General features: G+C 41.7%; 1 protein-coding gene across 1 annotated transcript in view; it reads right to left on the bottom strand.

Annotated features, from left to right (window-relative positions):
* Positions 1-2,444: 2,444 nt before the first annotated feature.
* Positions 2,445-20,712, bottom strand: part of LOC126470755 (proline-rich protein 2-like) — a 67,010-nt gene continuing 48,742 nt past the window's right edge. Inside the window, exon 3 of the mRNA XM_050098762.1 lies at positions 2,445-2,519. Coding sequence (XP_049954719.1) covers positions 2,445-2,519 — 75 coding nt within the window. The remainder of the gene's footprint in view (positions 2,520-20,712) is intronic.

Here is a 20,712-nt window from a genome sequence, read left to right as displayed (position 1 = left end):
GCTAGGGTAGAATGCTGCTTTCCTATTGGCTCCCGTAGTGTGAAGTCGATCGTCTTGTTCTCGCTCGAGCGCGTCAGTTTGCTCCTTTCTTGAGTGCGTGTTATCGGTTCAGGTACAAAAAATGAAGCGTTCAACAGCGGCATCAAGCACCGTCGGTTGTGCTAGTGGCGGCAAATGGCAGAGACCGTTAGAGCATGATGGGGAATTACCTGGTAAGTAGAGATTGAAATCGGTACGTGTAACTTTTCTCTTCCACTAAGAATTTCTGACTATTGAATATATTCCTCCTTCTTATTGTTTCAGCGCATATTCACCAACATCAAAGAGAGGCTGAAATGAGCCCTGTGCTGCAACAGCAGAGACAGTGGCAGCAGATGCAGCTTCAGCAGCAGCAGCAGCATCGGCAGCATTGTAAGTATATATTCCATCTTTGTGGTACTGGTGTGACCAGCTAGTCTGTAGATGATTTCGACAGATACAAATCGATAATTGCAACTTTTTTGCACTAAGAATTTCGTACTGAATACATATCCTATTGTTTCAGCATGTATTCAGGGGGTAACTGAAGAAGCTGAGAGGCAACAGGAACAGTAGTGGCAGCAACAACAGTCGCTGCAGCTGCATCAGCAAAACAGCAGCTGGAGCAGCGCCAGCAGCAACAGCAATGGCATCAGATGCACCAGCAGCAGCACTGGCATGAACTACAGCAGCAGCAGTATCATCGTAAGTCCGCCCCTGGTAGCTGAGTGCTCAGCAAAGACGGAATGTCATACCTAACGGCCCGGGTTCGATTCACGGCTGGGTCGGAGATTTTCTCCGCTCAAGGTCTGGGTGCTGTGTTGTCCTAATCATCATCATATCATCCCCATCGCATACGTAATGTGTTGTGACCAATGAGTCTGAGGTTGTTGTAGATGATTTAGAGGGACCAAAATCGATAAATGTTACTTAAAAAAAATGTTCAAATGCGTGTGAAATCTTATGGCACTTAACTGGTAAGGTCACCAGTCCCTAAGCTTACACACTACTTAACCTAAATTATCCTAAGGGCCAACACACACACACATGCCCGAGGGAGGACTCGAACATCCGCCGGGACCAGCCGCACAATCCATGACTGCAGCGCCTTAGACCGCTAGGCTAATTCCGCGTGGAAAATGTTACTTCTCCACTAAGAGTTTCGTATTGTTGCAGTATATGTCGTGTATAAGTAGTTTCTTCCTAAAAACAAAAAATCATCGTTTACGTAATATGGTGTTGTTGTAGATAATTTCGAGGATCAAAAACGATAAAACGTTACTTCTTTTCTTTTCACTACGGATTTCGTATTGTTTGAGTATATATATCCATTAATTTTTTTTCCATTTCCATAGTACTGTGCATATGTAATTGCGTTTCATCGTATATGTTATATGGTGCATATTCTTTGTTGGTGTAGATGATTTCCTGGCATACGAAGAAGATATGCGGGAGCCATCTCACATCTCATGTAAGTGTATATTCTAAAAAAGTATATTTTTTTGTTTCCTGTAATTTCCGTGTTTGTATGATTTTATTATTAGATCATTATGTTGCAGGTGATATAGGGGAAATGAATCGATGGATCTTCCCAAATTCAGGCGAGGGCGAAATGCCACAGTGGGTGGAGGAGATGGCGAGAGACCTTCGTCGTCGTGAGGGGATGAAGAAGATGCGAAGGATCCAGAGCGAAACAGGTAATATATATACCCCCTCTGCTTACAAATAATCAGTATTCTTTCTTACCCTGCAGCAGTAGTGGGGGCAGGCGATGTCTAGAGCGTTGTGCTTAATTTTGTTTCTTTATTCTACAGCGGTTGCAGTAGGGGAACATTCCCCGCAATACGCCGTGGCTCGGGTACGGGGGGTGGCATCCTTGAGCCCCCGGTTCTAGATGTACCCATGTCCGGTTAATGGCTAACGCTACAGATCAGTTGCATGGAGATGAATTTATTTATGAAAATACAAAGTACAGTCACCAACAAACTTTACATATTCACATACTCCTTTACCTTTAACCCAAATGAATACAGACTCATTTACAGATATTTTTCTCTTATTACGAGTATACAAATGAAAGTGCTGAAGTAGAAATATAAGCAGATTTACCAAAGTCTTTATTTGCAAGTTCTGCCATATGGTAAGTACGATAGGCAATAATGTCTCTATCAACGAAACTTTCAAGTCCAGGAACAGTAGGTACTCCTGAACCTCCACGTACAATGGCTACAGCGAGCCAACCATTACCATGTGAGAATGTATCATTAATATCAATACTAAAATTGAGTCTACAACCACAGAAAACACAAGGTCCGTCGACAAGTGCAGTAGTAGCAACACTCTTCACTGGAATGCGATTCTTCTTGTCGCCTGCTGTTGTGGCGAACTCGATGTTCTGTGCGGCGTGCTTTGCCGGAAGAGCGCCGCTAGTCGCTGCACGGGAAACCGTTGCCGTCACCGCCCCCGCCCCCGCCTCCGCCCCCACCACCGGCCGGAGGATGCTAAGTTCACCGGGCTTGGATACGATGTGACGTCATTATGACGTATACACGCTACATCGAAAACGATAGAAACCGTATATCGACTATTCGACTTTTGTGAACTTTCGAGAGGTTGTGACAGGGTAGCGCTGTGCTCTGCGCCATTCCTTTGTGAACAGTAGACTCCAAAGCTGAACTGAGTATACGATGACCAAACACATTGGTTCTCCGAGTAAGAGACCTTTACTGGTGCCATCTTCTGCAAGCTGCATCCAGCAAAAGTAACGAGACTTCTGCATAGTTTAAGGTATCCGCTCATGTTGTGATGCAATTCGTATTTTGCATAATCTTGTCTTAGCAAATTATACTGCTGACATAAACCACATTGACATGGCCAGGTACATGCTAAGACTATTGTGGTTGTATACATGACATAATATACAGTAACGCCTGGTTTGTCATACCACCATGGGATGCTTTGACACTGCATTCAATCATTTCATACGTCAATCAGTACTAGACACTAACCTTCGGTTAAGATTACATTGAGAAATCCACTTCCCCTCGTATTTCATCTCCGGTCGACGGTTTTTCTTCAACAATGCCTCATATTTTTCTTTTTAAGTTCGAAATTCAATCATTCTGCACACCAGTCGTTACTAGACACTAAGGTACCTGTCTCTGCGGTCCGAGTGTAAAATTACTTGGAATTATGGTTGATAAAAGACTATCTTGGGATGGACATATAAATTACTTGGCTAACGAACTTGCACGAGTTCTCTTTCAGCTATATAAATTAAGAAAAAAAAGTCAGCAAGAGTATGCTGCTACAATCTAATATGTACTGACATGACCAGTTGTATGAAACCATACTAAAATGTTGATAATAAATAAATATTATTTTCGGCGTAAGCATTCAATACAACAATCACACAATCTAATCTGGTCGGGACATAAGAAGACTTCACTTTTTTACGAAACGTGTTGTCCGTGGTGTTTTCAAGGCCACGGTCGGGAATATTTCTATTAATATCCAGCTCTTTTACTTTTATTTTGGAGAAATACATATACGCTGCCACACTGAGCTGTTTTCAGAATCGCACGTGTCAAAACAAACAACTAGCTGACGACAGTTTAGAATCTCGAACGTTCGTAAAAGTCGATAGGTGTGTTAATCGACTAAAGCGTATATACGTCATAATGACGTCACATCATATCCCTCCGGCCGCGGCCTCCACAGCACCGCCCTGTCGTCCATGGGCCGCCCTCCCTCAGGCTGCAACAACGAGTCTGCTCGCAGTGTCTCCTCCTCCTCCTCCCTCGCCGTCACGTCCTTATCGATCACACGAGTTGCAGCATACACCCCTGTCCACCTCGCCAACTCCATCGACTAGTTGTAGTTACAATATTAGTAATAGAGAAGATCCTGTGGTTAGTGGCAGTTCCCTCTCCAGTTCGTTTAGTGAAGGACATCAGATCAGTGACACCATACCACAGTTAGAATACTCGGTGATAGCAGACACCTTTGAGGAGCGACTCTCGTTGACGGGGATCGAGAACCTGGCAGGAGGGTAACGCGATCCAATTGGTTTTCTAAGGGCGTCCGTTCCTGTCGTTGAAACGTAGCTGCTCAAGGAATTCAATGATCTGCAGCACCCCACCATCAAATGCAGTGCGGTGTTCCGCATCGAACTATCGCACCCCCCAAAAGGTTATTCTGGTGTTGAAGAGATAACTCTTCATTATCTTTGGGAGGAAAATGGCCTGATAACGCGTAGCACGTCAATCGCCGAGTGGTTTCGTAAATCCACCTTGAGTGCTATGCTGGCCCAAGATGGAAGTCAGAGGGTCAGCTAAAGCACTCAGCCAAATACTACACGTGGGCATCCATACACATGTCTGTGATCTGGGAAATGGAGGGTCTAGCTATATCAAACTCCGTAAAGATATAGCTAATAAGTGAGCATGCTTTAATGTCGAAAATAAAACCGACCAGGCTTTTTCTGCATGGTCAATCCTGGCTTCTGAAAAAAATTACACAAAAGATCCGCAACACACAACTCAGTACGGCAGACATCTTGACATTCATAAGTGTTATAACTTTGATGGTATCGAGTCCCCCATCAAGATCCAGGACATACCTATATTTGAGGCGCACAATACTGGAATATCGGTTCATGTTTATGGCCTGGAGAGGAAAAGCATGTCAGGTGAGCAAGACAAGCATACTGTTATCGACCCCCTCCATTTCTCAAAATGTGCAGGTGAGCGTGAGTTACATGTAAACATGCTGCTCTTCCCTGGAGGTGATAATTATCACTATGTTTGGATCAAAGATATGTCCCACTCCTTTACACCCAACTGAGTAATCATAATGGTAAGCAGCATATTTGCTTAAGGTGTCTCAATGCCTTTTCCTCAGATAAACTATTAGTGGCGCATCTAGTAGATTTTGCTTCCAAGGACCCGGTACATGTTATTATGCCTACTGAGGAAAAATAAATTCATAAAGTTTAAGAATGCTCACCACCAGGAGCGATGCCCATTTGTAATGTACGCCGACATTGAATGCCTTCTCGCTCCTGTGACCTGTTGTGAGGTGAGCCCGCAGCCTCACATACCACCTTTACAGAAAAACATGTACCATATGTGACAGTGCACCAAATTGTATCATCCTATGATTCCAGTATTAACCACTAAAAATCTTATGTCAGGGATAATACTACGGTTTGGCCACTCACTGAGCTCGAAAAACTTTCATGGGAAGTTCACAAGCTTTACAGCGACAATGTTCCCGTGACCATATCGAAGGAGACTGAAGATCTGTACAATAATTCGGTTGACTGCCATATCTCTGGGCCGCCGTTACACAAAAATCGGAAATGCTGCTGCTTGAACGTAAAGGTACCGTGGCTTATGTTCCGACATATCACCAGACGTTTGTAGTGAGTATTCAAACTACTACTCACATAAAAAAGAAAAGTTACATATATCTAGTAGTAATGAAAGGATAGATAGGACGTGGTGAATTGTGATTTCAACACACTGACGACTATACCCGAAAGTAAGTGGTGATATATTCATTTCGTAAACAGCTGCACAATATAGCAATGCAAGTGTTCAACTGGACCTCCTATAGTGTACAAACAGGACGAGCAATATGGCTGTAACAATACATCCCCTCATCGGTACCCCAAAGCATATCCTCGCATTTTCCTTGTTGTTCTATGGATAGTGGTGTTGATTACAGTACACCAACCCGTGTCCATGATGTCTTTCCAAGCATTATGTCCGCTGGTGTGGTATTCATTATCACATAGTGCCGGACACCTGTCCTTCATAACACTTGTTTGAGAGAATCTTGACAGGATGCAGCACCTTCCAGAAGCGCTGATTCGAAGACTTTGTCATAATTTCCTAGTACTGAGAAGAATCGAGACAATTAGACAGTGTCAGTGTAGGCATAAAATAATTTGTTCTGGAGCTGTACAGGTGTAAGAGATAACTGCACTGTTTGTGTAAAATGTGTCTATATTGCAGTGTGATGTTACTGCAGGTTATGTTGTGGCATGAGCAAACAAAAAGAGTGTGAGTCCTATCGGGCGGGACGTATAGATTCGGATAACCACGAGGGTATGACAGAGATTTTTATGTGGAAAATTATATGCACTACACAGTGTGGTCCATTTATAGTGACCGGGCCAAATATCTCACGAAATAAGCATCAAACGAAATAACTACAAAGAACGAAACTCATCTAGCGTGAAGGGGGAAAAACCAGATGGCGCTATGGTTGGTCCGCTAGATGGCGCTGCCATAGGTCAAACGGATATCAACTGCATTTTTTTTTAAATAGGAACCCCCATTTTTTATTGCATATTCGTGTAGTACGTAAAGAAATATGAATGTTTTAGTTGGGCCACTTTTTTCGCTTTGTGATAGATGGTGCTGTAATAGTCACAAACGTATAAGTGCGTGGTATCACGTAACATTCCGCCAGCTCGGACGGTATTTGCTTCGTGATACATTACCCGTGTTAAAATGGATCGTTTACTAATTGCGGAAAAGGTCGATATCGTGTTGATGTATGGATATTGTGACCAAGATGCCCAACGGGCGTATGCTACGTATGCTACTCGGTATCCTGGACGACATCATCCAAGTGTCCGAACCGTTCGCCGGATAGTTACGTTATATAAGGAAACAGGAAGTGTTCAGCCACATGTGAAACGTCAACCACGACCTCCAACAAATGATGATGCCCAAGTAGGTGTTTCAGCTGCTGTCGCGGCTATTCCGCACATCAGTAGCAGACACATTGCGCGAGGATCGGCAATGTCAAAAACGTCGGTGTTGAGAATGCTACATCAACATCGATTGCACCCGTACCATATTTCTATGCACCAGGAATTGCATGGCGACGACTTTGAACGTCGTGTACAGTTTTGCCACTGGACACTAGAGAAATTACGGGACGATGACATATTTTTTGCACGCGTTCTATTTTAGCGATGAAGCGTCATTCACCAACAGTGGTAACGTAAACCGGCATAATATGCACTATATGGCTGCGACAAGTGGAACATCAGCGACCTTGGTGGGTTAATGTATGGTGCGACATTATGGGAGGAAGGATAATTGTCCCCCATTTTATCGATGGCAGCCTAAATGGTGCAATGTATGCTGATTTCCTACGTAATGTTCTAACGATGTTACTACAAGATGTTTCACTGCATGACAGAATGCCGATGTACTTCCAACATGCTGGGTGTCCGACACATAGCTCGCGTGCGGTTGAAGCGGTATTGAATAGCGTATTTCATGACTGGTGGATTGGTCGTCGAAGCACCATACCATGGTCCGCACGTTCACCGGATCTGACGTCCCCGGATTTCTTTCTGTGGGGAAAGTTGAAGGATATTTGCTATCGTGATCCACCGACAACGCCTGACAACATGCGTCAGCGCATTGTCAGTGCATGTGCGAACATTACGGAAGGCGAACTGCTCGCTGTTGAGAGGAATGTCGTTACACGTATTTCCAAATGCATTGAGGATGACGGACATCATTTTGAGCATTTATTGCATTAATATGGTATTTACAGGTAATCACGCTGTAACAGCATGCGTTCTCAGAAATGATAAGTACAAGGTACATGTATCACATTGGAACAACCGAAATAAAATGTTCAAACGTATCTACGTTCTGTATTTTCATTTATAAAACCTACCTGTTACCAACCGTTCGTCTAAAATTGTGAGCCATATGTTTGTGACTCTTACAGCGCCATCTATCACAAAGCTAAAAAGTGGTCCAACTAAAACATTCGTATTTCTTTACGTACTATACGAATATGTAATAAAAAAATGGGGGTTCTTATTTTTAAAAAAACGCAGTTGATATCCGTTTGACCTATGACAGCGCCATCTAGCAGGCCAACCATAGCGCCATCTGGTTTTTCCCCCTTCAAGCTAGACAAGTTTCGTTCTTTGTAGTTTTATCGTTTGACGCTTATTTCGTGAGATATTTCAGCCGGTCACGATCAAGGGACCACCCTGTAGATACTGAGATTCGTACCGGAACCACAGCCTTCAACAGGAGACATTATCTGTACATTGATCAGTGTCAAACTGCAGCTGCAATTGTAATAATTAATTGTAGTTACACTGGTAAATATGTTCCTGGTTCCCAATATTCCTGTGAGTCTTATGTCTACTTGATGATCTGTAGATCACTTTTGTGGGGTTTAATTGTCAGTGCAATATGGCGATCTGTAAAAAATAGTTCTGCCTCTGAAAGTCACGTCTGCAGAAAACAATGGTGGATGGTGCTTCCACACCGGCAGCAGCAGCAGTTGGATGGGTAAACTCAGTAAGAGACGTGACGGATGGGCTGTCTAATTAGGATTGTTAGGAAGAATACACCCTGTGCTATTCTGGGGAGCATTGCAACAGATTTCTATAGCGCATCCAGAGGGGGACTTGGTTGTTATTTACATAGACACGTGACATCAGTATAACAATGAGAACCTTTTAGCTGCATCTGCAAGGGTGAGCTGTTATGCAAACATTTCTCTTGGCACTGGACCCACACCACAGCTATGCGTCATCGCTCTAGCAACAGTGCCTAGGTGTACACCTGTTTTGACAGGTATGTCTTGGGTATCATGTTTGAAAGAGATGCCGCCGCCTAATCCTTGCAGGACCCGAACTGACACCTACGCATGCGTCAGCAGTTGACATCCACGTCGGCACTCTGCAGGGACTGCCGCTGCATCCCAACTCCTGGGGGCATGTGCTGAGTCCGTGGCATCAGAGTCCGCTGTCAGGTGGCAAGTTCTGTGTTTTACTAGCAATCTTTTGTTTAAACTATATTCCATCAATTTCATCGACCAATAGGAAGCTGGGAATTAAAAAAAAACTACCCCCTACATGTGAAGACTATCAATTTAATTAATTTCCATAGTTAATTTGCATAATTTTTTATATCAATGTGGTGTCAGTGGTAGAATAGTTAAGGGGTTGGGGGGGGGGGGGGGGTGTTTGGGAGCAGAACAGCAGATTAGGTGCAGAATACTAAGTTAATAAGCGTAATTTTTATGTAAAATTCAGTACAATAATTTAAGGGTGTGGGGTGGGTGACAAAGAAAGTGCACCAGAAATGACGTTCAAAAAGCATGTGAATTTCGAAATGTGTACCTGAAAATGGTGGTAGGACATATATAATTACCTAATTTTTTATCAATGGCGGTACAATAGTTTAAGGAAATGGGAGTGACATGGAAAACCACTTAACAGAACAATAGGTTAAGTGCCGACATAGGGCCAAACATTAGTTTAAGGCACCCAGAGTACAGTGCCAAACATAAGGTTATGCAACATGTTTTCCCCATATTATTGCTTCTTACAAGACCTACATCCTTCCAAACAGCACAGAATGATGAACAAGAGAAATCCAACCCCCACAAACTGAATTTTTTGAAAATAAACAATATACCCTTGAATTCCTTGTTATGAGATCCTTCCTCACCACCAAAGAGCCACCAATTTTGATATATTCCATACACTGCCTTGAACCCCATAAATTGTTTAAACAAACAATATTCCACACATTGTCTAAATTGTTAAACAATATTCCATACACTGCAATCGATTTCTAGACAAGTTCTTTAACTAAAAAATAGAATATATTCCATACACTGCCATAAATAATTAATCAATGTTCTATACATTGCCTAAACTGTTTAAAGAATATTCCATATGCTGCAATCAATTCCCTCCTAATGACTGATCAACTGAGTCTTTTCCCACCAATTTCTGGGAGGGGAGGTTACTGGGGGGTTATTTAATTGATGACTTTAATTAAATAGTTAATCAAATTGATAAGAGTGAGAGGGGCTATTCAATTACCTTAGATCTGAAGGTGTACCTGTAGCTGGGAGGGCAAGGGGATGCGTGGGGGTTTCCGGAGGTGGGGAGGGGTGCACAATAGGTTAAGGAACTGTCAATCAAAAGGAAGGATCCTTTTAGCAGAACAAAAGCTAAGTACCTGTCAGTTAAAGGAGAGCAATTGGTTAATGACCTATCAGTCAAAGGAGAACAATAGGTTTGCCCCTGATTGTATACAGGACCCTGATGTAGGCAACCTGCACTAACAAAATGCGCTGATGTTCTCTTTGCCCTACTACTAGCGAGTAAGAAAGCATTGTACATTCTTGTAGAAGATCTCATTAAGTCTTGCATATAAATTTTATTTTTATTTTGTGTAGTTTTAATACAATCCATCTTAATTTTTAACTTAAAATTTAAATCTACTGCTAAATCAGCCATTTCCTTCTCCAGTAATTTGACAAATACAGTATAGAAATATTATCTAATTCTAGAACATACAATTTTAATTATCTACCTGTATACTACGTGTAGATTCTTAATATTGACTCCAACAAAGACGACATAAGTGTTACGCATTATGCAGAAGTACTATATTAAAGAAGGAAAAGCATATTTCTCTTAGACCAGGACATTGTTCTCCATAAAACCGTCAGATAACGGTATCTCCGAATTACGCATAAATAATGTTAACCCACAAGTCCCAAGAGTAACAGTAAGTGTATGAAACACACTTAAACTGTTCCTCGTTAAAGAAATTACATCTTTAAGTGCAGTAATGTGTTATGTGTATGAAAAAGAAAACTGTAGATGGAAGAGATCAAAGTCAAAAAACGAAAACTGGAATCTATGGCGAAGACGAATATCTACATCCACACGACTACTCTACAAGTCACAATTAAGAGCCTGGCAGAGGGTTCTTCGAACCACACTGAGACTATTTCTCTGACGTTCCAATCTCTAACAGTATGTTGGAAAAATGAACACTTTAGTCTTTCCGTTCGAGCTCTGATTTCCCTTATTTTATTATAATGATTAAATCTGCCTGTGTAGATTGGCGACAATAAATTTTTTTTCACATTCAGAGGAGAAAGTTGGTGACTGAAATTTAGTGAAAAGATCTCGACACAACCATGAATGCCTTTGTTTTAATAATTGCTATCCCAGTTCGCTTATCATATTCGTGACACTCTCCTCCCTAATTAATAATGATACAAAACAAGCTGCCCTTCGGTGTTCTTTTTCGAACTGCAGTTGGAATAGGAAGAAGCTATTGGATGTGCAAGAAAGGTTTACACATTGCTTTAAGGACAGTGCATGGCAAAATCTGCCAACGACTGGGGAACATAAAAATATGCATTTACAATAAACAGCAATGCAAATTGCTCACGTGTCCGAGTAGTGGCCGAAATCAATGGAATCGAGAACGTTTATTCCATCAAAAGATACACAAAATTTTTTTATAAACTTCAGCTACCATTCAGGTCTGCTTATAAAGGGTTAGCAACAGAACAGCCATTTGCAGATTCTGAAATCGATGTAATAACAACTTTTATGAGTACTTGTTTGTAAAAACTGTAAACGTTAAGTTCTGTACATAAATTTCACAAGAATATAGAACAGAACAGTTGCCAGTGTACAACCAGGAAGATGTGGAGGGTTTTAACAATAGTATTACGCATTAGATAAGAGGCAAAATTAAAATCTCCAAATGCTCTTACCTAGAAGAACTGCAAAAAGGAACAGAGATAATTTTTAAATCCATACAACAAATATTTTACAGGAAGAAAATTAGATATGTACTAGAATTTGAAAATTTTCTTGCTTTATATTTGTCAAATTACTTGCTAGAGAAGGAAATGGTTGATTCAGGTGTAGATTTAAATTATAAGTTAAAAATTAAGCTGGATGTTATTAAAAGTACGCAGAATAAAAAAAAGTTGTTGTTTTCCGTGTGCAAATGTATACGCAGGAACTAATAAAGTTCTTGTACGAGAATATATTACACTCTATTATTTGCTGCCGTGCCAAAAATCATAAAAGACGCCTATTTACGATGATGTATATGCATGAGACGTGGGTAAGTGCATGTACTTGAAGAATAGTTAAAATTAGGTAGTTGGAAACATAGCGACCCTCTTTTCGCACATATATAGCACAACTGTGTGAAGTGAGTGGGCGCTACTATGTCTGACCTCGATCAATTCCCGATGGTTTCCCAGTGGCAGGGGAGTTGGAGTGGCCTTGAATATAAATTAATCAAGTGGGTAACTTGACACCAGGTGTGTAACCTGATACCTCCCTTATCCTATCGGTGATAAGAATGGAATGCTGTCCTACTCATATGTAGTCACAGAAGAAGTAACACATGAGATCGCATGATGTGCGTAAAATACAGTTGCGATGTAAAGCGTTCCCTCAATAACTACCCGCCGTAACCTAAAGAAATAGCCAATGACTCGACACCATGACGCCAGAAATAACGGCCCACTAAAACACGCTAAGAACGCGACTTCTTTCCAGTTAGAGGCAACTTTCATGGATCTCGCGTAAGAACCGCGAATATAAGTCACGAGAAATTAGGGTTCATACGGAGACATACAAACAGTTGTTTTCCCTCGCTCTATTAGCGAGTGGAACAGGAAAGGAATTGACTCGTAATGGTACAGGGAGACCTCTGCCACGCATCGTATGTTGACTTTGGATTATGTATTTAGATGCGGATGTAGATACTGCCCAAAGATGGTCGTCCCGGGTAGTCTAGAACCCCGATTCATCGCTGAATTCAATACAATGCTATTCATCAGCCGTCTATGGTTCCCCGTCACAGCACCACTCCAAACGCAGCTGTTTAAGGACTGTTGTTGTTGTTGTGGTCTTCAGTCCTGAGACTGGTTTGATGCAGCTTTCCATGCTACTCTTTCCTGTGCAAGCTTCTTCATCTCCCAGTACCTACTGCAACCTACATCCTTCTGAATCTGTTTAGTGTATTCATCTCTTGGTCTCCCTCTAGAATTTTTACCCTCCATGCTGCCCTCCAATGCTAAATTTGTGATCCCTTGATGCCTCAAAACATGTCCTACCAACCGATCCCTTCTTCTAGTCAAGTTGTGCCACAAACTTCTCTTCTCCCCAATCCTATTCAATACCTCCTCATTAGTTACGTGATCTACCCACCTTATCTTCAGCATTCTTCTGTAGCACCACATTTCGAAAGCTTCTATTCTCTTCTTGTCCAAACTAGTTATCGTCCATGTTTCACTTCCATACATGGCTACACTCCATACAAATACTTTCAGAAACGACTTCCTGATACTTAAATCTATACTCGATGTTAACAAATTTCTCTTCTTCAGAAACGATTTCCTTGCAATTGCCAATCTACATTTTTATATCCTCTCTACTTCGACCATCATCAATTATTTTACTCCCTAAATAGCAAAACTCCTTAACTACTTCAAGTGTCTCATTTCCTAATCTAATTCGCTCAGCATCACCCGATTTAATTTGACTACATTCCATTATCCTCGTTTTGCTTTTGTTGATGTTCATCTTATATCCTCCTTTCAAGACACTGTCCATTCCGTTCAACTGCTCTTCCAAGTCCTTTGCTGTCTCTGACAGAATTACAATGTCATCGGCGAACCTCAAAGTTCTTACTTCTTCTCCATTAATTTTAATACCTACTCCGAATTTTTCTTTTGTTTCCTTTACTGCTTGCTCAATATACAGATTGAATAACATCGGGGAGAGGCTACAACCCTGTCTCACTCCTTTCCCAACCACTGCTTCCCTTTCATGCCCCTCGACTCTTATAACTGCCATCTGATTTCTGTACAAATTGTAAATAGCCTTTCGCTCCTTGTATTTTATACCTGCCACCTTCAGAATTTGAAAGACAGTATTCCAGTTAACATTGCCAAAAGCTTTCTCTAAGTCTACAAATGCTAGAAACGTAGGTTTGCCTTTTCTTAATCTTTCTTCTAAGATAAGTCGTAAGGTTAGTATTGCCTCACGTGTTCCAACATTTCTACGGAATCCAAACTGATCTTCCCCGACGTCCGCTTCTACCAGTTTTTCCATTCGACTGTAAAGAATTCGCGTTAGTATTTTGCAGCTGTGACTTATTAAACTGATAGTTCGGTAATTTTCACATCTGTCAACACCTGATTTCTTTGGGATTGGAATAATTATATTCTTCTTGAAGTCTGAGGGTATTTCGCCTGTCTCATACATCTTGCTCACCAGATGGTAGAGTTTTGTCATGACTGGATCTCCCAAGGCCATCAGTAGTTTTAATGGAATGTTGTCTACTCCCGGGGCCTTGTTTCGACTCAGGTCTTTCAGTGCTCTGTCAAACTCTTCACGCAGTATCTTATCTCCCATTTCATCTTCATCTACATCCTCTTCCATTTCCATAATATTGTCCTCAAGTACATCGCCCTTGTATAAACCCTCTATATACTCCTTCCACCTTTCTGCCTTCCCTTCTTTGCTTAGAACTGGGTTGCCATCTGAGCTCTTGATATTCATACAAGTGGTTCTCTTCTCTCCAAAGGTCTCTTTAATTTTCCTGTAGGCAGTGTCTATCTTACCCCTACTGAAACAAGCCTCTACATCCTTACATTTGTCCACTAGCCATCCCTGCTTAGCCATTTTGCACTTCCTGTCGATCTCATTTTTGAGACGTTTGTATTCCTTTTTGCCTGCTTCATTTAAGGATTATGGGACTTAATATCTGAGGTCATCAGGCCCCTAGAACATAGAACTACTTAAACCTAACTAACCTAAGGACATCACACACATCCATGCCCGAGGCAGGATTCGAACCTGCGACCGGCAGTCGCGCGGTTCCAGACTGAAGCACCTAGAACGGCTGGGCCACCGCGGCCGGCTGTTTGTGTGGTGGCAGATTAAACATGGGACGGTCATCTGCTGCTAGTCTCCTACCAATGGTGCGGGTTATCCCAGAATCTTGTAAGGAGTCCACAGGGGAAGCACAGATGTGAGGGAGTAACAATGTGTTTGGTGCACAGTACAGCGATACTTCTTTGTGGAGATCAGACGTGGTCCACCGAAACCTTGACAACGAGTATGCATGCCCTCACGCTGTCATGCAGTCCAACATTGAGCTACTGTCACATCCAGATGTCCCACAAATGTGGATTTTGTGGTCTTTAGCCAGACGCCCAAATTTATACCCTCAATGACACTGTCTCACACGATGCCCAGCTCTTCTTGTCATAGAGAACTGCAACTCTAATCATTTCCGTACGCACCGATGGTGTGTACGTATACGAAGTTACATTGACATCCGACTACATCTTCTGAGAGATCCACTTTCATTTGTAAGGCATTGTACATTCAGTTACGGTCTGTAGCGTCATGTTTAAGATAAAGGTAATGAAGGGAAATTGGTTGCTACATTAGGTAAATTCAGACACAGCTTTCGTGACGGGTGGAGCACTTTTGCATCGACGACAGGTATTTAGTTGTTAAAATTAAATAGTAATTTAAGGGATATTATGCATTCTATAGTTTTTGGTTTTATTAGCAGCAGATATCTGGTAAAGAGCGAGTCCAGATTACGTGGAACATTCAGACGTCTCAAAAAGAAAAAAAAAATTTGATACAGCATTCCTGTCACCACTGAACTTCAAGAAATCGCCCTGGAATGCAAGTAATGCTTGAATCTGCACTGGGTGTCCCAGGGGGAGTGATCAATACTCAGGGATGGCAGGAATGAGGCATAAGAGCTATGAGCACTTGTTCATCTTCACTACTATGAAACACACCTCTTCTATTGAACACGTGCTCACAGGTCTTGAGCTATGCATTTTAGAGCACATGTCTGGCAGACAACTTTCGATTGTTTTGGTCCGTTCGCCTCCTCTGAAAATATGGAAAGCAAAGAACTTGCAATAGAAGACATTTATTTCACAGTATCTAAGATGAAAAAGTGCTCATAACTTTAAGGTATGCATTTTAGAGACCATGTTTACTACATATTTTTGCTTTGAATTATCGTTCCTTTCATATCCCTGAAAATTGAGCATTCCTCCTCGGACACCATATATATATCTTACAACAATCTGTAAAGGTTTTTTAAATTACCACTACCAGTCACAAACTTTGTTAACTATTGTATTATTTATTTATTTTTCTACAAGTTTCGAGGGAATACCTCACCTTCATGGTAAATGGCATTACAAAAACAATTTCACGATAGGATTATACTAATGTTACATAGTCTTTTCATAAATGCTATGGTTATCTTTGATCTTCTGGCGTGGCAGTCTCGTTGTGGTGTGGAAACACCTCAGCTAGAGGGAGGACTAGATGGGTAGGAAGAGGTGAGAGGAGGAGCCAAACAGAGAAGGGGAACGATAGTGGATAGAGAGAGATGGAAGGAGGAGATAGAGTAATAGAAGTTTGGAATAAATACATACCCGCGAATTATCTTACAAATAACTGTTTAACCACGGCTAACTCCACAGGGCCCAGATCGTTCTCAGTATTGCTACCGAGCGAGGTGGTGCAGTTGTTAGCGCCCTGGACTTGCATTCGGGAGGTCGATGGTTTAAATCCGCGTCGGACGATTACGATTTAGGTTTTCGACGATTTCCTTATCTCGCTCAGGTAAGTGTCGTGTTGGTTCCTTGGGAAGAACACAGCTGATTTCCTGTCCTATTAAAACTATCTGAGCTTGTGATCCGTCTCTAATGACTTCGTTGTCGACGGGGCGTCAAACGCTAATCTTCCATTTCATTTTCTCCAGCCGTCGCTTAACGACCTTTATATTTTGATTGGTTTTTGCACCTGAAGTCCATTTCTCACCGCTGTAAGTCAAAACTTATAACTCACATTCATTGTAAACTTTTTTCCTCTACAGGAACACTGGAGGCTTAGCTTGGAAGACTCTTTCTACTTTACTAATAGCACTCATGACAATTTTTTTTATTTCGCTTATTTCTTTCACTGTTCATCCATTGTGTAAGAAAAATAAAGCGCAACTCTGCGTTCTGGATTGATACCCCAGGTGGAACCAACCGGCTGTCATGTCATCCTCTGCCAGTGGCGTCATCAGATGTGATACGGAGGAGCATGCGATCAGTACACTACTCTCCAGGGCGCTGTCTCCTTTTTTGATCCTGGAGTCGATGTTTCTAATTAAAGTTCGCATCATGAGGCTGAGAGCATCCTGTTCGTTTTCCCACCAAGAAAACTTTCCTGGCTGTACCGAAAATCGAATCCGGGACCTCCGCGTAGCAGCCAGACACGCTGCACACCGAGCTACAGAGGCGGACATCCATTATGTAACGTGAGCACATCTCAGAGAACTTCAGTGTCATCTCACATTCTATTAATTGAAAAATAATCAAAGCTTCTGTATAGGTAAGTGAATAGTTATATCAACTTAAGCTCCGCCAAAAATTTTATATGGAAGTTTAACAAGAAAAAGCACCGATAATAAAAGGAAATTGTTTGGAAGATTGTTGTACTCATCGGAAAATCACGTGAAGCCACGTGGTACAATCGGTAAAAATAACAGCGTGCAACGCAGCGACACTAAACCGTTGTTAGTGGTGCGAAGGTAGCGTCACAGCGGTGACAGAGGCGCCGAAAACATCGAGAAAGGTGGACGTAAGACTGAACGACGGTGTATGATATGAAAGTGCTGTAGAAATATTAAGATAATCAACAATTATAACAAAGTACCGAGGACAGAAAGTCGGTATGACAACTGAATAAGAAATTACCAAACAATTGTTATTTCAACTAAGTGGCGAACATGTGGCGCAATCAGTGATAATGTAGTTAAATATAATAGCAGATGGTGCTGTAAAACAAACTGGAAATGGTAAGTGTTATCTCACAAGGAATAACTGTGCGTATATGATTTCATTTAATCATTTACCTACGAATCAATGTCAAGAAAAGAAGACGCAATGAAGCGGAGCTCATCGTCATCTTGAAGGTAACACAGGGCAGATTATACGCATGTGTAACAGAAAACATCTTAAAAGTAGAAGATACATAGGAACACTGTTTGCCGGCTGGAGTGGCCGAGTGGTTCTAGGTGCTACAGCCTGGAACCGCGCGATCGCTGCGCTCGCAGGTTCGAATCCTGCCTCGGGCATGGATGTGTGTGATGTCCTTAGGTTAGTTAGGTTTAAGTAGTTCTAAGTTCTAGGGGACTGATGACCTCAGTAGTTAAGGCCCATAGTGCTCAGAGCCATTTGAACCATTTTTTAACACTGTTTCATGATAAAGGCTCTGGAATTTCAATGATCAAGATTAAAGTTTGCATGTCACAGAGTCTCTCACTAACATTTCATTGTAGCCATATCAGATCATATGAACAAATACAATGTATGCTGCACAAATAAACACTTAAAAATTAACCCTTGAAACTTAAAAACAGTAAATATGCAATAGCAGACACGCTGTACTTGGCTTTTCATTCAAATGGTTCAAATGGCTCTGAGCACTATGGGACTTAACATCCGTGGTCATCAGTCCCCTAGAACTTAGAACTACTTAAACCTAACTAACCTAAGGGACATCACACACATCCATGCCCGAGGCAGGATTCGAACCTGCGACCGTAGCAGTCGCGCGGTTCCGGACTGAGCGCCTAGAACCGCTAGACCACCGCGGCCGGCTGGCTTTTCTTGTCGGGATAGGTCTCATTACAGTTACTTGTCTTCAATTGCTCTGAATACAAAAGCACATCGTATGGTTCTCTGTTTTCACTACGTTTATACTTTTTCGATATGTTGGTTACGCACTACTTAGTCCATATATGACATGAACATTTGCAGCGAATCAACATTAATACAGAAGTACCTTGGTCCACTTTCGTTCGGAGGTGAGTGCATAAATGTGACAGAAATATGTATAGAATATCCTGAATATGTATGTTGGGAAAAAGTTATCTGAATTCTAGCTTCTCTTCTCACTGGTTTCTTACACTCTGCAAGTTATCTAGAACATCAGGCACGACATTGCCGATGCCTCCATTTCGCTTTCCGTCGATGATACCACTAACTCTTGTGGAGGATACATTTGTAATGTGATCAATTTGAATCTGAATCGAAATGAACCCGGAACGCCTCGTCCGTCACAGGGATTGCACAAAAATATGGAAACACAGCAAGAAAGACATCCTTGAACATAAACAAAAATGCTGACCAGGCCTGCAGGTTGCGCTGTTCTATTTGACCACGAACATTACCTATGCAATATCCTCAATAAGTTTCAGGTATCAGTTGTGGTTAGAATAGTGTTATGTGTAGTTTTGAGTGCGTTATGTCGGAGCGAAGTGAATTCTAATGTAGGAAAATCGTTGCTACTCGTATGGTGGATGCTTCCGTAACCGAGGGAGCCGAAGTGTTTGCTCTTTGAAGATGCATCGTGCAGAAGATTTATACTGCGTGCAGGGAAAACGGAAAATAATTATCCACTAAATCACAACGTGGACGAAACTGCATGTTGAGTGCTCGTGATAGGCGGTCATTGAAGAGGATTTACAAATTCGTAACGATTTGACGTGTAATGTTCTACGAAGACCGTACGGTAAATGAACTTGGGCGTACCTGGCAACAAACTAGATCTACGTACATACATCATACAAATCCTCCGAAGGACAATACACAATATTTCTTATTTCATTAAGAGTGATGAAATTTTCTGCGAGGCTGCCACTCAACTTATCTCTAATATGCCAGAGTAATACCAATTTTGTATGCGGACATCTCTAACGAAATACTTACATCACTGCGTATGTTTTATCGAGAAATGTTGTTCCAGATTAAGAAAAAAACTAGCTTAATCCTGGGTCTATTTAAAAAGTGATGCCTTGTGGCTAGTAAAACTACAGTGGAATATTTAGCACTACTTTTGTGCTCCTTGTGGCTTTTCGTCTGGATGAAAACAGAGCGACCAACATTTTTAACAAATAAAGCAAAAATGAGGTGAAATATTTAATCCCGTTGTGCAGCTGTACACTGCTTCTGACAGCTGTTAATGTCGCTTTTTGGCGTTTTTAATCAGTTCTGAGGCCGCAAATACACCCAGGGCACAGGACCAGTAGGGAATAGTCTATCCACTGGAGTGGCCTGTGTGTCTTTGCAGCCTCAGATCTGATTAAAAACGCCAAAAAAGCGACATTAAAAGCTGTCGACTCCAGTGGATAACTACACGACAGGGTTATATGGGATATCTTCCATGCCAGAGGTCATTTCCGCATAGTGCAGTATATAAATAAATTTTAGCAACAAATATATTTAACGTAGTCATCAATAAGGAGCTAGTATGTGAGGAAACTGTTGTCGTTGTAGTGGCCCGGAGTTGGCATGTTTGATCTAATAGATTTCGGTTTGTCTTTAAATTTATTCTTATTGTCTTTCGATCCCATTAATTCACTGTGAAGGCTGTTGAATATTTTTATGGTTGCATTATATGCCTATTTCTGTGCCATAGTAAGGTTAGCTCACAGGGCTCCTTCTGGAGAAGAGCGGCCTTCATCTCTCCTTCTGGTCACCTAGAACGACGGTTTTCGGGCGAATACTGCGACGGTTCCTTCAAACATTCAGCGGTCGATTTACTGTTCCATCCTTATTCAAACCGAGCTTCTCTCAAATGACTTCGCCGCCGTCACGACGCGAAAACCGCAAAAAATTTTCTGTCTGCGTACCAGTAGTATAAACCCTCTTTTATCTGTCGCCAAAGTAGTGGCAGACTAAACATTTCCTGATATTGAAGCTCTTTTAAACTGCCAATAACAAGGTAGAATCGAGCGAGGTGGCGCAGCGGTTAACACA

The sequence above is a fragment of the Schistocerca serialis genome, chromosome 3 (genome assembly GCF_023864345.2).
Source record: "Schistocerca serialis cubense isolate TAMUIC-IGC-003099 chromosome 3, iqSchSeri2.2, whole genome shotgun sequence".
NCBI classification, from domain to species: domain Eukaryota; kingdom Metazoa; phylum Arthropoda; class Insecta; order Orthoptera; family Acrididae; genus Schistocerca; species Schistocerca serialis.
This window is presented reverse-complemented; position numbering and strand designations above follow the sequence as displayed.